This window comes from Trachymyrmex cornetzi, unplaced genomic scaffold (genome assembly GCF_001594075.2).
Source record: "Trachymyrmex cornetzi isolate Tcor2-1 unplaced genomic scaffold, Tcor1.1 scaffold35, whole genome shotgun sequence".
In the NCBI taxonomy this organism is placed as follows: domain Eukaryota; kingdom Metazoa; phylum Arthropoda; class Insecta; order Hymenoptera; family Formicidae; genus Trachymyrmex; species Trachymyrmex cornetzi.
In genome coordinates, this window is record NW_017298213.1 from 202,177 (window position 1) to 216,348 (window position 14,172).

Genomic DNA, 14,172 nt, shown 5'->3' on the forward strand with positions numbered 1-14,172 from the left:
GGAGCCAGCATCCTTTAGTAGCGAGTGGCAGGAATTAAGTTTAACACCTAATATTTTATAAAAAATTTCATGCACACTCACCGTGATGTCTTCAAAGCGTCGTAACCTTTTAAAGAACGATGTTCTTCTAAATAGCTGAAAAGATTCTTCAATTCGGAAAGCTGTTCGTTCCTCTCTATCATCGATTCTTTCAGAACCTAAAATACATACAATATGTTTATGAAAACAAAGTTACTAAATAATAAATATAATGCTCATTAATTTTTAGATCAATATAAACATTTATTCAAATTACGTTTTCTTGTATTTTTCTGTATTTATTTATACGATGCGTTTTTATGGAAAATATTTCACATTCCAATAAATGCTAGATGATACGGTATAAATTAATGTCATTGTTTCTTGCGCTAGAAAAATTAAAAATATTACTAATAATTTATCCGATGTATTTAATATACATTTATAATATATTAAAATATATATTTAAAAAAATAATGTTATATATCAACAGCATTATTTTAATTGAAAATAATTTTGTTAATTTAATAACATTATATTAATAAAATAGATGCTCTTGTTTTAATACAATTTTATTTGTCTTATTAATATTGCTGTTAAATCAATGTGATTAGTTTCAATTAAAATAATAACTGTTGCTACATCTTTTTTTTTTAACGTATATGATCTTAAACATACATAATAATTTTTATAGAAATTACTACAAAAATTTTTATTACAGAAATACTAAAAAGATGTAAACTATATTGCACGCAACTGATTACGGTTAAGAAAATATTCAAATAATTTTTATTTCTTTGTATTCGGGAATGGCTACAAAATGAGAGAATTGACAAAAAAGACATCGTGCAATTTTGCTTTTAGAAAGAGAATTGCATTGTTCAACCTTAATCGTGCTAATCTTTGTCTTCCACTGTACGTGTACAGGAAAACTAAAAGAAAAAATAGAGAAAGAAGGAGCGAGAGATGAAACGAGGAGAAGGGTCGAGTAGCACGGAGAAGAAAAAAAAATCAGGACCACCGCTCCTTCTCGAAAATAAAATCGGTTTTCCGATAACTGGTTATTTGCTCGCACAAGTGGCTCGCTGACTGGGCGAGCACGTCGGAAGCGGTTTTCGCGTGTAATATTATCGAGTTATCGGTAGGATAGGAGAGCATTGATCGCACCGAGGATAGAGGCCGGGGGAAATGGACGAACGCGAAGAAAGAGACCGAAAGAGGATGCCCGAGTGGGTTGGTGGAAAGTGTAGCACGAGGAGAGAGATGCTGGGAGACGAGCGTGCATTGCACGAGCACAATATATCCGCGTGATTACAATATGTCGGGGCTCGAGAGACCAATATCAACGTGAAGTCGACTCAGCCAATGCTGATAATCCCTATTGTTGATGCCTCCACTCGACTGCCTCTCACAAATGGATACATCTTGTTTCAAAATTTCGAATGGTGCGACGCGACGTAGCGAATACACTGACGAAGGATGTGTTTGCATCGTAAAAAATTCCTTCTAGAATATCTCTGCGATTTCGGTGAAACTGAACATTATAACAAATTTGAATATTATAACAAATTTGACGAAAGATTTTTTAGTTTTCTCGCATCTCAAAAGAAGAATGTAAAAGAATTATAATGAGAAAATCTATCTTTTCGTATGTTTTAAAGAAAATTTCAGTTTTTCTATGTATTAAACAAGGTTTTTCTGTTAGATGTACCTATTGTTTTGTTTTCCAATACGTATATTTCAAGGTTGGGAAGTTACTAGTAACGCCATTACCATTTTCGTTACCTTTTTTAGTAACGCGCGCGCGCGCGATCGTTACTTTTTTTTATCTGTAATGGTAATGTCGTTACATTTTTACAGTAACGGTAATGAATTCAGCCGTTACTTTTATCGTTACTTTAGTTCCCTATTATTTTTTATTTTATAATTTATTCTTAATTTCTTAAAAAATATTTTATACTTAATATCTTATACTGCAGTGTTCTAATAGGCACTGCCAATGTTGAAAATATATAATTCACATTACATATATATACTGTAAATTTTTGGTACAAGCAATAAATATTGAAATAGATGTAATATTAATCCTGGTGGAAATAAATCGCTAAAAGTGTTGAAAGTCACTGAAATTTCTATCAGTTGACTCATTTCGTTATGAATTATATTGAAATGGGTCTATTGATAAAGATTTCATCGATTTATTTTCACCAGGGAATATTAACGTTCAAAAACAATACTTAATCTATTATCTGTTTAATTTAAATTCTTATAAAAATGAGTAGATTAAAATAATGATATTAAAAAAATAAAGAATTAGTAAAACTATAGGTAAGTTTAATATAGAGAAAAGCTTGTATATATAAATTCCCTAGTAGAGAATTTTAAGTTTGAATATTGACTTCACACATTTAATATTAAATCAATTATCAGCTAATGTAATTTTGAAATCTAATAACTTACTTTAGCATTATAAAAAAAAGTAACGAAATGTAACGAATCGTTACTTTTCAAGTAACAGTAACGATAACGCGTTACTTTTTAGAATTGGTAACGAGTCATTTTTTCAAAAAGTAACGGTAACAGCAACGCGTTACTTTTTTGAGATAACGCGCACAACCCTGGTATATTTACTGATTAATCATCGTTGGTTTTAGCTTTGAGATAAATTGAAAATTATGTATATTGCTCGTTCAGTCGTCCATTATGGACCGGCAATTTCTGCGTTCGTACATGCGCCGGGATCGCGTTAAAAGAGAGGTCGGAATGGCGGATATGTGGACGGCGAAAGAAACGAAACCTGTCCTCGTCGTTTGTGTTCGGCGTCAGCAGGCTAGGCCGCCTTTCACACATCCCACACGAAAGACGACGATGTCAGCAGTGGCGGCGGCGGCGGCGGCGAAGCTCGGTCTCTTTCAAAACAATTACGCATTCTTCTATACCCGTTCTCCCACGTCACCTCCTATCGTCTTGTCTCAATATTGCCCCATAGTGAGTTTTGTCTACGACCACTTTCTGTCAGTAAAGAACGGCAGATCACGGCGAATTACTTGGAGAATTAACATAAAGAAAGTGTCGCCATAAGAATGTTCCTATTTGTCGCGAGCTGATTTATCGGTCTCGATCTGACCGATTACCATATTTGTAAGACTCATTGGGAGTATCGACATGAGAATTTCTGTACAAGGGAATCATTCGTTTACTTCGGTCATTACGTATTTATAATGAGTAAACTTTTTTGTAAACATTGCTTACACTCAGAGAAAAATGTTTGGTATTTGTAACTATAATTACATATCACTATAATTATGATTATTACTGCTATAATAATAATAACAGTAACTATGTATATAGTTCTAGCAACAAATGTATATAGTTGGCAACCTAAAATGACTATATATATTTAATTATAGTTGTTATAACCATAAAATAGTTGAAATTACCATAAAAATGATTAAAGTGACTATAATTTTATAGTTATATTTGGGACCAATCATAAAAAATATGGTTGATCCCAAATATAACTATAAAATTATAATCACTTTAATCATTTTTATGATAATTTCAACTATAATTATAGTCATTTTAGGTTGCCAACTATATACATTTGTTGCTAGAACTATATACATAGTTACTGTTATTATTATTATAGCAGTAATAATCATAATTATAGTGATATGTAATTATAGTTACAAATACCAAACATTTTTCTCTCAGTGTATTTGCTACAAACAATGATATAACTTAAAATACAAAATTTTCAAGAAAACAAGTGTTTCACTAAAAAATTTTTGATATTTGTAACTACATATGATTATATATGTGTTACTACATATAATTATAATTATATACCATATATTATATATATTGCTACTATAATGTCAGTAATAATAACTATTGTGTAGTTTTATCAACAAATATATATGGTTGGCAACCGAAAATTATTGTAATTATAATTATTATTACTATAAAAATAGTTATCCCAAAAAAGACTATAAATTATAGCAATTTCAATTATTTTTATGATAATAATAACTATAATTATAGTCATTTTCGATTGCTAACTATGTATATATTTGTTGATAGATCTATACATGTAGCATTATTACTAATATTATAACAGTTATAATCACAATTATAGTAACATGTAATTATAATTACAAATATCAAAAATTTTTCTCTCAATGTTGAATACTTTGAACCATTAAAATTTTATAATACAATATTAATTTTAAAATGCAATTTTGATTCAACTTAATTATTGAAAAATAAAAATATGTTGTTTTAATTTAAAACGTGTTTTTTTCTCTTGTTCTTTATATTTTTACTTTTTTGTAAACAACCAAAAAAATGATAATTTTTAAGTTATGTCATTGTTATAGCAAATGAGCAATATATATTATATTGTAATTTAGATACAGGTCACTAATTGTTAATATTAATTATATTCTCTTATGATTTCAGATACTAAAGAGAACTTCATCCATTGCATCTTTAACGAATTGTAAGTCTCAATGCATGTTCTTACAGAGTTGCGATTAATTAGATAATATTATAAATATGTAATATCTCTCTATGTATGTGTACTGTATATTGTATGTATGTATATAATAAGATTGAGTATTCTTCTATCCATGTAACATGGCGTTACAATGTTATAAAAAGATTCGAGTAATTGCTAATATTGCACTTCAGTAAACTAGTAAATCTATGAATTGTTAATATTTTCAAGTAGATGCAATCTTTTGTAAGAAAATTATTTCATTTGATAAACAAAGTTCCTAGGCTAGCGGAAGACTGAAGGCAAGTGGCTTATGCCATCAAGATTGTTTTCTGTCATGACTTTCCCTTGCGCCATTCTCCTACCAATGCTGTCATATACCCCATTCACCTAGAAGCAGCCATCGCGATTTACGATCCCTCCACTCTCATCTTCGTGCACAGAAAAGCGCACGGCAGGTTTCCCATCTCAGGCCTCTATGGAAAATATTCCACATTCCGATAAAAGTGATGGACGATGTAGTTCAAATACCTCTTTTCTTGCACTAGAAAAATTAAAAAGGCTTTGACATAATTTGTAACATGTTTGATGTGAGGCAGATAATAAAAAATGACTTAATGGATTGAATATAATACTAATAATAATAGAGTATATATATATATATATATATATATATATATAATGCTTATACATAATTAACGATAATAAATAATTTCAAAGGATATTCATAGAGCAAGTTTTACGATTATTTAAAAGACTTCTTTTACATTTGTGTTTCTATGTATAGTATATATACAGTAAGTGCAAAAAGTATTCGTACAAAGAAAATATTTTTAAAAAGAACTTTATTCTTATAAAAAGTAAATATTATCCAGCGAGAAATGAGTCATCGAATTGATGTCGAATTGATATAAATACGATGATTTCAATATCAATTTGACGTCGATTTGATGTTTAATTGGCGATCATTTCTCTTGCTAGGTAATTAATAATTTATTCATAAAAAATACAATAGACTGTATGTTTCTTAAAATTATATACACCAAAAAGATGTATATTAATTATAGAAAATATATCATCTGAAAAATAAGCGAAAATAAAAAATTCTATTGTTTGGATCCTCAAAAAGTATTCGTACAGTCGAAAAATTTAGCTTCTAAAATCAGGAATACATGCAAAGCTCGTCTGCTTATGTTAGAACAGAATATATTCATTGTATAAAATTGCTAATTAATGTTTATTTTTTACAAATAAAACTCTTTTTATAAAAAAATTCTTTGCACGAATACTTTTTGCTCTCACTGTATATATACATATATAAGAGAAGAATAATTTAATTCAACAAGGAAAAAATTGTAAATCTATAATTTTATGGATTGCAACAATTAAAATATGAGAAGTAAGATTTAAGTAAGACTTAAGTAATTATTATAGATTGTAATTAATTTTGTGTGAAGATACTTCCGATTTATATACACAGCTTAATAAAAAAAATATCTAAGTGAGCACATCCTGATCTCGCAATAAACGATTAACTTAATCTCTACTTCGTATGTATAAAAATAATTTTATATCGGGCCGATTTATGATATCAGATAGTACTTATGTATCAGATAGTATTTATGATATCAGATACCGCAGGTAGCTAACATTGGACGCAATTAATGCCGATACTTAATTTTGAGATTTACCGATCGTTACGATCTCCAGCCTTAGTTTGTTTTCCTTTAATTCAAACGCGGGGCATGTTAAATTCGCAATCGCACATGATATTTATTCTCTAATAATAATATACAGCTCGATAAAAGAGATGTATCGCATTTATGATTGTCTTTCAAAAGAAATTGCTTGTTCCAAAAGGTGTGTTGCAATTAGCTACGGTAACAATAGCTAGTATTAAGGTGGTATTCTAGTTTGTAAGGCTAAAAATTACATGATTATTCAAGAATTTTTTAATGAACGATATTAACGCGTGAGTCGGACTGCAGCTTTAATCCTTACTACTTGTATCACGGCTGTAAAAGCTGCCTTACGCAGGTTTCGTGATATCACTCGGTAAACCGTATACTTTACGTTTCTCTTCTCGTGGTAAGACCGTCGATTCGAGAAGAAACTTCGCCGATAGGTGTTAAAAAGATTATATCCGTGGATCTGTGGACAGTGGATTCTTAGGCTTTCGTCGAAAATTGTCTTCATGCTCATTTTATTCTGAGTATTATTCACCTTATAACAAGGTTTATCTTGTCTTAAAACGTGTTTCAGTGGAAAATATGGCAATGTTTATTGAAGTTGCGCGTTATCGTGTTCATTTTCGAAGTTTGACACGTGGAAATATATAACAATTTCATTTTATCGACAATTGAAGAGTAACATACAGATAATTTCAAAATGTTAGGTGATGTACGATTGGCTTTATTTCATCAATATAAAATTAATTATTAAATATCCATTCTATTCTTTAAAATAAAAACAAACAAAATATACAACAATTTCAAAATATTACAATATATCTTTATTTTTTTTAAGTTAGACCATAAAATTATAATAAATAATATAAAACAATATTGAAAACGTAATTAAGACAGGAACATTTTACTAGAGTTTTATTGATTCAAATATATCATCATATCTAAATTTTGTAAAAATTATAACTTCATTGTTAATTAGTATTTATATGGAAGTCTCACGTTCATTCAGGTATCATTCACGTATATCTTCATGTTTATCATTCACGAATTATTAATGCCCTACAGACTTTATCCATATTATTCAAGTATCGTTTAAATTTTACAACAAAGTAATACCCGCCCGCGCGGGTTGCAGCGGTTGCAGCGGAAACTACCTGAGATTTCTTGAATACATATTCGTATTTCTGTCCGCCGTGTACTCGTCTGCAGTATGCACGTAGGCGCCAAAGTGGATGCGCGCATAAATTCGCTTGCGGTACGTTAAAAGATGCGAAGTGATTTCGAGCGTGCGGCGCATAACAGGGCGAGAAAAAGGTACGCGCCTTCGAGTTACGTTCGAGTAAACGCGCCGCGTGAGGCGGTCCCCGTGTATATGTATATTGTAAAATATACTTACGCAAATATTGAAACTCTACGCCTCGTTTTCTATAACTCACGGCTGCGTCGGTTACGCACGGCGAGACGTTAACAACGAGTTGTTACCAATAATAATGAGTAGCCCAATAAACTATACCCTGCAATATTTAAATGGCGACTATGTCGACTATTGTCCGTTTGGACATCTTATCTTCATGTTTCTTGTCACATATATAGATACATGTTGCACAAATTATGGCCTGCCGGACGTTCGCGATGCAAAAGTGACATGAAGAAATTGGTAGGATTGCACATCTACTTTCACTAAGCAGATGGTTGTTTTCAAAAAGTATACCCAAGTGCGTAGTAATTGCTGAGTTGACGGTCCGCTGCGCAACAAAAACAGCGGTTCGGCTAAATCTTGCTGTATCCATTGTTGAGTTAGCAGTAATTGTAGTTTACGGAAACGTAACAGCCCCGTGGTTACCGACGACGTAAAGTAATTACCACGATTCGCTGTTATGATTTTCGTGGGGAATACCTCGCATATACTGCCTCTCGAGTAACGCAACAGTATCATCATATCTGACTTCCGTTTGGAATATGTTTGGTTAATCTACCAAAACATTAATCTATCTAATAAATTTTACCACTTTGTAGGAATGTAGACTATTTCGCATTGGTTTTAATCGCATTTAATATATAAACGAAGACGGAGAAAATGATTATGTTAAAGTATCTAAAAATTCAACTATAGATACAGATCCCTAAAAACAATTTTGTTGAATCATCAAAATAATTATGTATGAATCTCAAACATGATGAATGATGCTGTTTTAATGTTCTTACAATCAGTTTACGCATTCTACACTGAGAAAAATTCTAAATTTTAATAAATAGTGCTAACTAAATATTTACTTTATTACTTACAATAAATAAATATTTATTCAATAAAAAGAAATGATAATAGTTAAATGAAATTAACGGTCGTTGTAACGAATAAATATATCTTTATATTTAGTAAGTATATTTAGTTAGCATTATTCAAACAAATGATTTTTTTAAATTCAGTATATATTTTTCAGCGTATTTTAATTATTTTGATGGTACAACAAAATTATTTTCAGATCTGTATCTAGCTAAACTTTTAAATACTTTAACAAAACTATTCTTCGCTAATGAAGAAATTAAAACTAGCAGCAATCAGAAACGAATTTAAGATATTTTTAATATGAACGAAATATATTTTTAATTACTTCATACAAAATAAGATGTGTCTAATAAGATATATCTAAGCTGTTAAAATCCCAATAAAAATAACTTCTCAATAAAAAGTATCTTTAAGTATTATAATTAACTGTCAAATTTGATTAGTCTGATGATTTATCATAGATACAGATAATATTATATAGTAATATTGTTATAATTATATAATTATATATAATTAATATTATATAATAATATTATAGTTTTATATAGGGAAAGGGGGGAAAACAATTTTATACACGGAAGGAACGATCTTACCAAAGTATCTAAAAATTTAGCTAGATACAAATTTAAAAATAATTTTATTAAACCATCAAAATAATTACGTAATTTCAAACATGACGAGCAATTCTGCAAACAAATTTTGACACTCTAGCAACTAGTTCGAGTGTCCTACATAGTTATTTTGGTGATCTAACAAAATTATTTTCAGATCTGCATCTAGCCAAATTTTTAGATACTTTGGCAAAACCGTCCTTTCCGTGTATTCTAAAATTCTATTATCTATGGATCTAAATATTGTATTAAAACAATTATTACGCGTAATAATAGATGCATGTCGCGACATAATAAAATGGGTCCTAAAATGTCTGAGCGGTAGAAATCCGCTTCTGATAGTGATGTACGGGACGCCTTTTAAGACTGAGTGAGATTGATGAGTCATTTCCAATAATTATTGTCGATCGTAGTGTGACGTGGGGATATCCCAATATCACTTTTCTTCGACCGTATTGGCTATTAGCATAATCACATTATGTGAGTGCATTCTGGGCGCGTGTAAGTCGATCGCAAGTGAGATAAATAGGTGAGTTGTGTGCGAATAAGTTGCCGCTGGAATTTTATTTTATAGCATTGAGCGAGAGGGATGCAGAGTACACTGAGAAAAAAATGTTTGGTATTTGTAACTATAATTACATATCACTATAATTATGATTATTATTGCTATAATAATAATAACAGTAACTATGTATATAGTTCTAGCAACAAATGTATATAGTTGGCAACCTAAAATGACTATAATTATAGTTATAACCATAAAATAGTTGAAATTACCATAAAAATGATTCAAGTGACTATAATTTTATAGTTATATTTTGGAACAACCATAAAAAATATGATTGTCCCAAAATATAACTATAAAATTATAGTCACTTGAATCATTTTTATGGTAATTCAACTATTTTATGGTTATAACTATAATTATAGTCATTTTAGGTGATTTCAACTATTTTATGGTTATAACTATAATTATAGTCATTTTAGGTTGCCAACTATATACATTTGTTGCTAGAACTATATACATAGTTACTGTTATTATTATTATTATAGCAGTAATAATCATAATTATAGTATGTAATTATAGTTACAAATACCAAACATTTTTTTCAGTGTAAAACACAGGAAGATCGTGATTATTTCTATTATTTCGACTCGCAAGACGTCGATACAAAATTCCTCAAATTATATAAACAGTTATATAAAAGATTAATATACTAATGATATGCCCATTAATTATCACATGCTGTCTTCGTATTATTAAATTGCTGTTCAAGCTTTACGATAGCCTTGAAAGTGTAGATAAACTTTTCTTTTAATCTTTTAATGTAATAGACACACACAAAGTTATTTAGTCCTGTGGCTCAGATGTCTGGTTTTGTTGACACAAAAATAACAGATTACGAGGATTTAATAATAATCTACGTCGTCATGCTAAACATTATCCAATTAGTTATATCGTAGCTATATATTCTGCAAATGTAAATTACGTAGCAGAGCGCATATACAGGTATTCATCGCCGCGCGCGGGACTTTTATCTAATTCTCAACAAACCGCTATTAAGGCAGACGATAAAGGGCAACCAATTATAGAACCCCGGGTTATGCGCAACAATTATCCGTATGTTCGCCCATAAACGCGATTGGACGCTCGTCCAATCCTCGGGCACTAAGAAATTAGGCAAGGCTCTCGCGGAGAAAGTCGGCGTTTAACAAGGTCTTTGAAAATCGCGCACGGATAAAGGTTAACTGCACCATCGGTGGGGGAGGATAAAGCGGGGAAAGGATCGTTACAGCTCATTAGCCTTATCGCCCTGTCCATCGTTTAACCTCGCGCCTTAACGCCGTGGCTCTACGGCAAGACAGCGCCGCGGCGCGGTGCGTCCGCACTTTCGCGGATATATCGGAATTTTAATAGAACATCAATTTAACGACATCGACGATTTCGTGACGATTTCGTGACGGTGCCGGATCACATCGACGACGACACGACGGAAAAACAGCGGGTAGGGTACTCTTCAGCGTAACAGCCAGCGTAACGTCTGTCGCACATATACACGCTTTCGTGTGATGTAAGACAATAAATTCCGCAAACGAGACCCGTGCTCGATCGAAAGGTCGCCACGAGACGGAACAGCCGCGGGTATTCTCTGCGTGATTTATGCACCTACGAAAGATCGTGAAGATCGTCGTGACTGATTCGAGAGACAAGTGGAATAAATGCCGGGATACTGGGATCAAGTTCCACGGAAATCTGTATCGACGTTTCCACGTCGCGGATTTCCCCTCTCCTTCTGGTCCCGTCTCCGTCATTCCTGTCTCCTTTCGTTTGTCTGCTCCACCGGTCACGACACGATGAGATATTAGTTGCAATCAAATGTGCATTATTGTTTTATGAATAATACCGTATAATCTGTATTTACGTTCGAATTTTTCCCTATATACATATTTCAAAAGAGAACTTATAAACAGTATTGAATGGTGGTAAAATATGAAAAGGACGAATTAATTTTTTATTAAACAATTTAACGAAAATGTAAATACAAAAAAATTTTGTAATTTGTAAAACAAGATCTTTTAGTAATATAACCAGTTGCAAATATTTTTTCCACAATTATATCACACATTTTATAGCTACGATTGAAACCAGTATACATTCGAGTTCAGAATTTTCAGTGATATAGGCACGCAAAAATGATCTCTATATTTATCCGCGGCAATGGAAACGTGACGATTGACGTAAGACACATTTTTCTGTATTTGTAGTACGGAAAATTGAATTTATCAAAGTTATATCGAATTCAATCGTATAATTTAGCATAACCATCGCGAAACTTCAATATACCGTTTCCAAATGTTTAATTCCACATATTCCGAGTCTCAGTAAAATTAACTGCAAGTGCAAGTCGCATACAAACAGTTCTATTTATTGCGTAAAAAAAAAAAAAAAAAAAATCGCCAACTTATTTTATGAAAATAACGGTGAAGTAACGTTTTCCGGTACGAAATTACGATAGGCCGTATACATTAGCTTCTGAGATATTACGAAGGTACACGATACTGCACTTATTTTCCGATAGTCTTAAAAGTTACTCATCCGCGTAAATGTTTACGCAGCTCTCTCGAGTTAACGATTCTTCCTAGTCTCTCTCTATCTCTCTAATAGATATTAGTCGAATTCACTCGAGGCTTCACACACTCTCAAACGTCGTTAGGTAAATCTATTTTCGCTCGACGTGGGTGTCGCGATATCCCGGCACGTTTCCACGTAGGCTTCGGTTAAGTAATCATCGTCTCTCATGCAATTGTCACGATTATTTGACTCTAGTCCAGTACGGCAGTCATTTTCAAACGAAAGCTATTTTCTTCCATTGCGCTTGGCATAATATTTGTATATCGCAATCTACTTGGTCGAATACTCCTTCGCACGACTCCTACTACCTCTCATACCATAAACTCGTTTCGTTCGTTTCTCTTTAATATAACGTCGTACACCGGCAAAAGCAGACGGCGCTATGGTGACGCAGGTTGCGAAATATATTTGTGCAATCTCGCTGTTGCGCGAATATTGGACCCTATTTACAAGCCAACGCGTATAAGTGTCAACGATGATGAGCAATTCGGTGTCTAAGGACTGCACCGAAATGCATTGCTTATCGTCGTGAACATTTATACGCGTTGGCTTGTAAATATTAGAGACCATTCTCTTATCTCAAAAGACATTTCCTTATAGGAGTCATATTCTTAAAAATAACAAATAACACATTTGCTTTCTATTATCAATCTGAAATAAAGAATAACACCTAAAATAATTTTCAAGCTAAAAATTATTCTAATATTCACTTTATTTCGTATACTTAATTATAAATAATTGAATATGAATAATACACATCAATCAAACTCTTCCAATTAGCAGAAATGTCAGAAACACCGCCGACATTTATTAGTAATTCCAAAATGAAATGTGAAAACATCACGATATTCGCCGACCCTTTATGCCAGATATTCATAGATTTCAGTTCAGGATGTTATATGTGAGTTGCGTGCATGCACACAAACTAAGAAGCGGTCGGGTAATGCCGCTCCCACGGGCTCGCGGGACGAAGATGAAAGAAGAGCGCTGATACCGTGTGTAAGGAGAGGCAATCATCTCTCGCGAAGGACTGCAGGAAGAGAGCCTCGGCGTGTAGCCTCAAGATGCAGCTACAGCCGGATGATTCGATTTGATGGCATTAATCAGCGACGAGCTGGCGCGGATTAAAGTCGCGCCTCCGAGCGGTATAACGTTTCAATTTACCGCACGAGCATTCGGAGGGCTACGCGGGTCGAACGGCTAATACCGTCGACCATCTATAATTCAGTCACCTTTATTTGTAGGGGAGAGTGGTGTCGGTTGAAATAGAGGGTCAATTGTAACATTGACCGCAATAGCTGTATCTATTGACGAAAGGCTAAACTGCATGCACGGTTGCATCCCGTTAACAGACATAAGTCATTGACGAAAAATTGAGTGGCCATTCGCAAGTGCAAACGTAGCAGCACCTATTTTTGTTAAATCAAGGTTAGATTGTAAACTTTGTTACCCGCCATTATTTTAGTGCAACTCGTTCCACAACAATTTGTAATACGACGATACTGTGTGATATGAATATATGAATATTAAGCTTTGCAGTAAGGTATATATCAATTCAATTTATTGTTTACATGTAAGTTTAATGGGTATAAAATCGAAACAAGCGGCGGTGGTTGCAAAAGTAACGATCACAGTAGTGTCGATTGTAACATGAGTAATTATTTAGAAGACGTTCCTCATCATCGATTTCAATGAAATTATGCTCACATTCGAAGCGTTTTTGCATGAAACGAAAAAATTTGGCAGTAAAATGTTGTGCTCAGTCCCACGAAGTGAGATATTAATCATTAAAGTTAACTGTCGTTAGGTTATGAAATCTGTCACATCGATGGTATAAAGGGTTACACAAATTTTCTATTTTATAAACATAAATTCATTGCTTTAAAAACAAATTCTCTGCTGTAAAAACAAAAATTATATAGAAAATAATTTGTTTA

The 14,172-nt window shown here is 32.4% G+C and overlaps 1 protein-coding gene across 1 annotated transcript in view; it reads right to left on the minus strand.

Moving 5' to 3' along the window:
* The window catches only part of MESR6 (misexpression suppressor of ras 6), a 750,945-nt gene that overhangs the window by 130,894 nt on the left and 605,879 nt on the right, over window positions 1-14,172 (minus strand). The window contains exon 6 of the mRNA XM_018510785.1: window positions 82-197. Coding sequence (XP_018366287.1) covers window positions 82-197 — 116 coding nt within the window. The remainder of the gene's footprint in view (window positions 1-81; window positions 198-14,172) is intronic.